The 9,577-nt window shown below is 56.9% G+C and overlaps 1 protein-coding gene across 1 annotated transcript; it reads right to left on the bottom strand.

The window, feature by feature from the left end:
- Positions 1-4,596: 4,596 nt before the first annotated feature.
- On the bottom strand, positions 4,597-5,407 carry LOC113476837 (GTPase IMAP family member 6-like). The gene is given in 3 exon segments (XM_026842797.1): positions 4,597-5,012; positions 5,015-5,032; positions 5,035-5,407. Coding segments are annotated over 3 exon segments (795 nt in total). The 5' UTR covers positions 5,396-5,407.
- Positions 5,408-9,577: the final 4,170 nt, after the last annotated feature.

The raw sequence follows: 9,577 nt of genomic DNA, 5'->3' as shown, positions 1-9,577 counted from the left end.
CAGGGAGTTGCAGAGGGCCAGGAGGTCTCCCCTCAGCCTCCTCTTCTCCAGACTGAACCCCCCCCCGGTTCCCTCAGCCTCTCCCCATCAGACCTGTGCTTACAGACCCTGCACCAGCTCCGTTGCCCTTCTCTGGACACAACAATTGGGTCACAACATCCCCACGCAACGCCACAGACCTTAGGGCAGAGTGTCTGAAAAGCTGCTCAATGGAAAAGGACCTGGAGAAGTTGCTCCGCAGCCGCCTATATATGAGTTGGCAGCGTGCCCATGTGGCCAAGGAAACAAATAGCATCCTGGCTTGTGTCAGCACCAGCGTGGCCAGCAGGGACAGGGAAGGGATCTGAGCCCTGCGCTCGACACTGGTGAGGCCGCCCCTCGATGACTGGGTTCAGTGTTGTGCCCCTCACCCCAAAAAGGCCATTGAATGACTCGAGCGTGTCCAGAGAAGGGCAACGGAGCTGGTTCAGGGTCTGGAGCACAGGTCTGATGGGGAGCGGCTGAGGGAACTGGGGGTTTTAGCCTGGAGGTTAAACACCCAGCGCTCAGGAAGGCGGGCACGGCTCCTGGGCACAACCCCTGCATGCGGTGACACCCCAGCAAGGCCAGGGAGGTGTGGGGGCTCACCCTGCCCCACCACCAGTGCCACAGTGACACTTGCACCTTAAAAATCCCTGTTGATGGGGGCCCTGCACCTGTATTCATAGAACTACAAAATCATTTAGGATAGAAAAGACCCTTAAGATGATTGAGTCCAAGTCTTAACTGCCACTGCCAGGGCCACTGCTAAACCGTGTCCCCGTGTGTCATGTCCACATGTCTTTTAAATACCTCCCGGGATGGTGACCCCACTGCTTCCCTGGGCGGCCTGTTCCAGTCATTGATCACCTTTTGGTGAAGAAATTTTTCCCGATATCCAATCTAAACTGCCCCTGGTGCTACTTGGGGCCGTTTCCTCTTGCCTTATCCCTTGTTACTCAGGAGAAGAGACTGACACCCCCCCTCCCTCTCTGCACCCTCCTGTCAGGGAGTTGCAGAGGGCCAGGAGGTCTCCCCTCAGCCTCCTCTTCTCCAGACTAAACCCCCCCAGTTCCCTCAGCCGCTCTCTACATGAACACAGAACTCTTTGCCTCCTCTGCCGCCTCCTCCTCCTTTATCAGGTTTCCCAGTTATTTTTCAGGTAGAGTTTATGTGGGTTGCAGAGCTCTCTCAGTATGGGGATGGTTTTGCAGCATCCACTGATTACACAGAGGCAGTGGAAAGGATCCAGTCAACCTCCCATTTTCCCCGTTTTGGGAAATGGGCCCGTGCTCTCTGCTTATGCTTTATCACCAGCTCTGTCTGCACTGCAGCCCCTGCTGCACGGCTGCTCTTTATCCCTGTCACAGCAGGGCCATGGCTGGGTGCTGGTGGCAGGAGATTTGAGCATCCCCGCAGTGCCAAGCTCCGTTCCTGGTTCCATGGGGGATGGCGTTTAATGGCTGCACCCTCTTCTTCCCATCTGCACCCCACCCAGCCCCTTCCTTGGGTCCCCTGATAGCACAAGTGCCGCCAGCTCTGCCTTCGGGGAGCAGTCACTAGGTGGACCTCAGGGTTCAGTGTTTTCACACGGGAAAGGAGGGTGGTTTTGAGTGGCCAGCCTTACTGGAGGTGGAGCCACTTTGGATACTAAGAGTAACCTTTATATTTTGGTGTGTGGACACCCAACCTGGCAACTCTAAGGCCAAAACTTGTTCTAGTAAAAGCCTCCTCAGTCCGGTGAGCTTGGAAAATTGGCAGTCCAGCTCTTGTGGTGGGCGGAGGAAGTCAGAGGTGATGTGTTGGCTGTGGGCACAGAGCAGCAGGGAGAAGAAAGTACCCAGCTAAAATGCACCCCATGGGGAGGAGGTGGTATTTTTCCACTCTTGCCCATTTCTGTGATTATTGTGCAGTTTCAGCTGTTAGAGAGCAGAACTGGCTCCGTGGTGGCAGCTGATAAAAGGCTGTTTGTTCAGTGGAGCTGATTTGCAATTCAGAGAAATCTTTTCCCACACAGGTTCTCTCTGACGTGCCCTGCCACACTCACAGGCAGCGCTGAAACTCCAGCCTTTGTATCTGGAGGTGAAAACCTGAAACCTGAATTCAGAAGCTGCAAAATTCAAACTCTGGGACAACGTGCACAGGTGCCTTTGGTAAAGTGTTTTAAATTCTGCTACTGTTATTCCGGGGGGGGGGGGAACAAACAAACAAACAGGTTGTAATACCTGCTTTTAGGGTGTTGGTTATGACTTCCAGGAATAATAAGGCTTGGCCAATATTTCTTTCCAAATGAGAACTGAAAGTCGACAGAAATGGAAATTTTGGTTGTGTTTCCATAGTGGTGGTTTAACAAACTGGTAGTACCCAGCAGGTTGTTACAGGAACTTCTCATGGTTATCTGCACCTTACGAATACCCAGGTCAAGAGAATGAAAAAGCAGTTCTCTACCCTGCCTGAATGTTTTTAGAAGGAAGTTCCTTTTATTTTAACTCCAGTAGAGTTTTTATTGCTGTTTTCCTCTAAACTTGTCACCATTAGTCTTTCGCATACTTTCTGGTTATTTAAGCCATTTTTAATTCTGTGCTTATTTTGCAGAGAGGGAATTAGAATCGAAATCAAAATGGGAAGGGAAGAGAAGAGAAGAGAAGAGAAGAGAAGAGAAGAGAAGAGAAGAGAAGAGAAGAGAAGAGAAGAGAAGAGAAAGAGAAGAGAAGAGAAGAGAAGAGAAGAGAAGAGAAGAGAAGAGAAGAGAAGAGAAGAGAAGAGAAGAGAAGAGAAGAGAAGAGAAGAGAAGAATTCCATTGGGAAGTTCCATTGGGAAGTTCCATTGGGAAGTTCCATTGGGAAGTTCCATTGGGAAGTTCCATTGAGTTCCATTGGGAACAATCATGCAGTCCAATTGCCTGACCATAACATGCAGGATTTAGAAATGCAATACTTGTCCCAGTTTTTTGTTTCAACTATGGTTTGTTCTGTCTGTTTACGATGGAATTCCCCAGTTGTGACAAGAGCTGTAGCTGATTCCTCATACGACTGTTTTTCACCCGGATGCTGAAGGATTTTCAGCCCTGAGAACTCAGTGGGGGCTGCCCTGTGAGGGGGTGGGGTGGTGTCCTGCTGGGCCACAGGCAGGGGAAGGGCATCCTCCCTCTCCGAGGGCCTGGGCGTGAGGGCTTTTGAGGGAGGATGGGTGGGAGGTGAGGAAGGGGAGCTGCCCTTTCTGCAAAAGCTGAGGTTATCTGCGCTTCCCTTTGCCTGCTCCGAGCTTTGTTATCTGCAATGCCTGGAGCTCACCGTGTCCATGGAAAAACCCTGTTCACAGGACCTTTGGTAGAGGGCTCACACCCTGGGTTGGTTTCCCGCTGAGCCGCGGGGCTGGACTTCCCCTGCCTCAGGAGGCACCTCCAGTGTGGGCATTGGGCACACCCAGTGCTGCTCCTGGAACCGCTGCGGGTGCTGGCCCCAGCCATGACCCTTGGTGCTTTGGAGTCCTGGCTCTGCAGAGCCTTTTGGTGATCCTCAGGGCACCTGTGGCTCTGGCGAGGTTGCTGTAATGCACCTGCTGCATTGCACAGGAAACCCAGATGAGCTGGCCTGGAGCTGGGCAGAGTTTGCTGTCATCTCCCATGCCCATACCCCTGGGAGCAGCACTGCAGGGCAGAGCTGAAAGCCCCCAAGGAGAGACCCCAGTGCCACAGACATTGATGGAAAGGCCCTGGCAGAGTGCCCAGGCTGCCTGCGTGGGTTTTCCCTCATCTCACTGCCATGGGAAGGAAAACAAATTATCCCCTGCCTGGCTGACCCCAGCTGCACCTCCCTGATGGGCACTGGTGGCAGCAGAGGCGTGACAGGTCCCCACACCCTGGGGCAGGCACCCCTTTGGCTTAAGGAACAGTGCAGGTCCCGCAGCTGCCTGCGCACACCTGGCCTGGCAGCAAAGGGCTTTCCCTCATCATCTCTCCTTTTCCTTCCCAACACGCCCTCGTGTCCCCATCACACATGACAAGTAAGCGTTCGGTGGTTTCGTGTGGCACCACTGTGGGATGGTGCCAGGCCAGGCGTGGTGAGTTTGAAGTATTTTAGTTTATAATCTCCCTCAGAAATACTTGCCAATTACATGAAGACTCCCTGGGCTGGAGAGTGGCACGTGTCTGTGGAGCAGAATGTTCTGTGGGCCAGAGGGACGTGGATGTGCTGGGGTGGGTCCTGCAAAGACAACTGCAACATCGAAGCATCTGACAGATGGGGAGAGGCGGGGAGAGCTGAGCCTGGAGAGGAGGAGGCTGAGGGGGATTCTTTCCTCACCTGATGGAGACCAAGTGGTGCCTGCTGCCAGGATGAGAGGGGATGGGCGTAAATGAAATTCCATTTAAAACATCAGGCAACTGTTTTGCTTTGAAGTGCTGGCACAGGCTGCCCAGAGCGGTGGGGGAGTCTCCGTCCCTGGAGGTGTCCAAAAGCCAACTGCACGTGGCCCTGGGCAACCAGCTCTGGGGGACCCTGCTTGAGCAGGGCTTGGACTTGAGAATCTTCAGAGATTCCTTCCATCCTCAATGTTCCTGTGAATGTGATTCATCACTACCACAAAATATGGAAATCAGGAAAAATAAGGAAAATCAGGAAAAACAGAGCAAGAACAAAGAGAATTATCCCACAGCCCGCCATGATCCTGCATGGCGTAGCTCTGGACCACTTCCTCATTTTCCTCTCTGCTTTGTACCTCCCCACATGATACTCCGCTTTCTTTTCTGTTAATCTGGGCTCCAGGTCCACATTGTGGCTCAAGAGCTTGCCCCCATCCTCCCACACCATGCCGTGGACCATCCCCATAATCTTGGCCACCTGCCGGTCCCGTTCAACACTGACTGCTCCATTGGTGAAGCCTCAGCACCTGCTCCTATGTTGCAGAATCAGGCCCTGGAGCACCTCGTTGCTGCAACACCACAGGAAATTCCACAGTGGCCTCCTCGCCAGGTCTTCTGCATGGGTGAGGTGATCGTGTGCCTCAAAATCAGCTTAAAAAAATGTCCTGTGGTTTCTGTGTGGCCTCCTCGATGAATTAGCCCGGCGTGGTTACCAGCAGCAGGACCGGCGGGGGGGACAGCCTGACCCAGTGAGTGATTGTCCATCCCTCTTGGATCAGAACACTGGCCAGTTCAGTGTCAGTGACCGTGATGTCCTCGCCATCGCAGCGCCCTTGCACACAGCTCACGCTCACCGCCTTGGTGGAAAACTTGGACTTGAACTTGTCTTCTCCGAGGAGGGTGTTGCTGGTGGTGATTTGCCCTGCCCTGCTCTTCTTGACCAGGAGGAGCCCCATCTCTGAGCCCTCGCTGTCCCTGGGTGGCATCAGACTGGGGACATGCTGGACGGCCATGGCCACACTGCACAGACACGACTCCCATCAGCGCCACGGTGCTGCCTGTGCCAGGCCCCTGGGGCGTCCGTGTGGGCTGTCCCCCCAGGAGACCCTCCCCGGGGCTGCCTGGGGGTCTGGGGATGCTGGTAATGTGCTCTTGTGCACAGCCTGCTCTCCCCACCGGGTCTTTCTGCCTGCAGAACACCGCACCAGCTTTGTGCAGGGAGAAAACAGCTCCCTGCCTGCACAACTCTTTTGGCTGCCTGGGCACGCCTGAACTCCCTTCCTCCCCCAAAAAATCCTTCCAGACAGCATAAAGCCTCACACATCTCCCTCCCCTGCCCCTCCAGCCGGGTACCTTTGTGCTGGAGCCAATGCCAAGGCTGGAGTCCTCCCGCTGCCCTCTGAGCCCAAGGGATGGGCTGCTCCGGGATGGTGCCCCAAGGGAGTGATGCTTGGTGCCTGCAGAGCTGGGAGGGGATGGGGGACACACTGCTCCTGGGTGCTTGGGTCAGTAGAAAGCGGGACAGGTGGAAACAGCGACCTGTGACAGTGCTCCCACGGGGCTGTCCCCCCGAGAGCGGCTCTGGCTGAGTTCCCCACGGAAATGGGGGGTCCTGCATGTCCCCGGCATGAATTCCCCAGGGGAAGGGGGGTGCTGGGGGTGAGCGGTGGTGCTGTGGGGCCCAGGTGGCTCTGCAGGTGTCTGTGGCAGGTGGCTCACGGGCTGACCTCTCCCCAAGGGACCCATTTCCCACTGCTGAGATGATGTCCTCAGCCTCAGGCACCACTGGGGCCCTGGATGCCACACTCTGTTCATGGGGTCCCACATGTCCTGGGCCACCCCCAGCCTCCCAGGGGCTTCCAGCAGCCTGGCAGGATGTGGGTGCCCTGGTCAGGTGCAGTAAAAGCAAAACTGAAATGGAGAAGAAGCCAAGTTTCAGCCCGTTATGGAAACGGAGGGGATGGGAAGGAGAAAGCGAGGCCCTGCCCATGTGTGGGATGCCGGTGAGGCTGTCCCGCTGGTGGGGCAGGTGTCCTGTCCTATGACCATGGGGTTTTCCCCTGAAACCTCCTTGGGGACCCAGATGTTTGTGACTTGTGCTGCCAGGGGATGTTTCCTGCTTCCCATCCATGCAGGTGTGACCCACGTCTCTGCAGCCTCCCCCCCCCCTCCCCCCCCAACCTTCGTGGCTTGCTGGGACCTCGAAGGTGCCAGGACATGCTGGTGCCCTCCCCGGCCCCCAGTACTTGCCCCAGCCCGCTCTCCCCCCCTGCCAGCTTGGTTCTGGTACCCAAAAACTTCGGTACCTGATGGCTGGGCCTGGTGGGGCAGAACTGGCCATGGAGCTCCCAGAGCAGAGCAGCAAAATTCAGTTTTGTCATGGGGAACAGCAGGGCCAGGGCACGGGGACATCAGGACATGGGAACGCTGGGACTGAGGACACAGGGACCCGAGGACATTGGGACCCAGGACACATGGGTGTCAGGGACATCGGGACCTGGGATGTGGGGACGCTGGGACATGGGGCGTCAGGGACATTGGGACTGAGGACACAGGGACAAGGGGACCCAGGGACAAGGGGACCCAGGACAAGGGGACAAGGGGACCCAGGGACCTCAGAGCCTAAGGGATCCAGGGACTAAGGGATCCCAAGGTCGACGTCGAGGGCCAAGGGCCACATGGTCCCAGAGATCCTAGGGGCTTGAGGGACCCCAGGACGCGGGGCTGCCCCTGATGTGTTGTCCTGGTTTCACCTGGGATGGAGCTACTTTTCCCCACAGTAGCTCGAACCATGCTGTGTTTGGGATTCAGTGAGGGGTTTGGTATAAGAATGTTGCTAATGCACTGATGTTTTTGGCTGTTGCTGAGAAATCAAGGACTCTCCCACTCCCCGTGCTCTGCCCATGTGCAGGTGCACAGGGAGCTGGGAGGGAGCAGAGCCAGAGCTTCTGACCCAAACCAGCCGCTGGAACATCTGGGGTTGTGCAGCATTGTGCTTGGTGTATAGAATAACAGAATCACAGGATGGTTCACGTTGGGAGGGACCTTAAAGATCATCCAGTTCCAACCCTCCTGCCACACCTTCCACTAGCCCAGGTTGCCCAAAGCCCAGTCCAACCTGGCCTTGAACCCTTCCAGGGAGGGGGCAGCCACAGCTGCTCTGGGCAGCCTGTGCCAGGGCTTCACCACCCTCACAGGGAAGAATTTCTTCCTTCTATCTAACCCAAATCTCCCCTTTTTCAGTTTAAAACCATTCCCCCTTGTCCTATCCCTACACTCCCTGATACAGGGGCAGGAATCCTCCACACCAGGAACCCACTCTGGCACATTATTCTTGAACCGCTGGTGACGAGAGTGGTGCTCCCATGCTGCCAGGTACCAGGAGGATTTCCTGGGTGCTCAGGGGCCACCAGTCAGCATGCTCGGCCCGAGGCAGTCGAGTGGTGCCCAGTGGCTTTCCCTGCTCCTGGCCACTACTCACCCCAGTTATGTCCCTCCCTTGGGACAGTGGAGGTGCAGCACAGGCTCTGCCAATCCCCAGTGCAGGATCTGGCTGTGTCCCGCAGCAGTGAGAGCCACCGAGCTGGGAAGGGTGCCTGTGAGGGGCTCACTGAGGAGGCTGAGCCAGGGTCTCCCTCCACCACCATCCCACCAGTGACACGGGGCCTTGGGCAGCCTGGAGAGCACGGAAACACGAGCGGGAGACAGGAGCAAACGTCGCTGTGACTGGCACAAGGAACAAACGCTTGCTTGTGAGAGACACCACCACCCCCCTCCCCAGGTGTGTTGGAGAGGAAGGAGCCGTGGAGCCGGCGCCCATCACTCGCATGTGGGGCTGGTCATGCCAGTGGCCAAGCAGCAACGTCTCCAGCACGGGGTGGTCTCGATGCGCCCAAGCAGCGGCTGTGCCTGTTCCCCAGGCCCCCAGCCCGAGCACAGCAGCCCCTACCACCATGCAGTGCCGAGTCTTCACTCAAATGTGGTTCCCAGCTCGATGGCACATTGTGAACCACAAACACGTAACTTGTTGGTTTTTTTTTTTTGCTACATACGTGTTCCCGTGTTTGGATTTGCTCTCCAAGAGACCCTAGTTGGGTCAGAGCACTGGCGGGACAGCTGTCCCAGCCCTGCTCCACACACCCAATGAGATGGAGACGTGGGACTTTCCAGGCTTTAATTTGTTTAATGATACACATCAAAGTACCTGCATTTCCACACAGCAGCGGCAAAGGAAGCGGCAGGGGGATGGGGCAGTGCAGGGGGGTCCCTGTGCAGGCACCCACGTGGGGCTTTGCTTCTCATCTGAGGGTACCAGAGCCACAGGGAAGCTCCTGGGTGGCGTGGCACCGGCCAGCAACCCACAACCACCAGGGCCGAGCCTGGCTGGCAACTGATGCCGAGACAGCCCTGTGCAGAGCGACGTGTTTGGGGAAAAAACATCCCTGGGTTTGGAAAATGCATTTCTGCTGCTCCGTCTCATTGTTACGCACATGGAGCATCCCAGCCGGGGCCGGGCAGTGCTGTTGGCACCGCTGCCAGCGTGGGGTGAGGGCCAGGCTGTGGTGAAGTGACACGTTCCCCCCGTGGGGACGCCTACAGCTGGCCCAGACCATCGCACAAGGGACAATGCCAGGGTGCAGGGGTTAGTCTGCAGGAGAGAGCCCTGGCTCAGCTTCCCCAATATTCGGCAGCAACCAGGACGTTGCTGTCACCGGGAGCCAGGGCCATGCCATGTGCCGGTCCCTGCCTGCAGCCGCCCCTGCCCGGTGTGGCAGAAAAGGGCGTTTTTCCCAGCCTGGCTCTGGCTCTCCACCGCGGTTCAGCGCTGGCACATCTGTGGCACGGAGGCTTCCCGCGCGCCAGGTGGTCACAGTCCTCCCCGCTGCCCCAGCCCCGCAGCCCCCTGGCCAGGTGCTCTGCACCACCTTCACCGAGCCGGGAGCTCTGTGCTGCCAGCGCCGGAGGTCTCTGCCTCGCCGCAGCGGGGTGCAGCCCCCCACCTCACCATAGTCCCTCCTCCCTGCTGGACCTGCTGCTGGTGGGGAAGCAGGATCACCCTTGAGCTTTACGTTTTATTTTATTTTTATTTCGTGCAATTTCTGCACCGTCAGGGACTCTCTGTGCAGCCAGGGTGAGCCGCTGCCTCCTCCTCCTCCTCCTCCTCCTCTTCACACCTCTCTCCCCCGTGCTGTCTC

The sequence above is a fragment of the Athene cunicularia genome (assembly GCF_003259725.1).
Source record: "Athene cunicularia isolate RWA chromosome 2 unlocalized genomic scaffold, athCun1 chr2_part1, whole genome shotgun sequence".
In the NCBI taxonomy this organism is placed as follows: Eukaryota; Metazoa; Chordata; class Aves; order Strigiformes; family Strigidae; genus Athene; species Athene cunicularia.
Note: the sequence above shows the minus strand (reverse complement) of the source record. Positions and strands in the feature narration are given on the sequence as shown.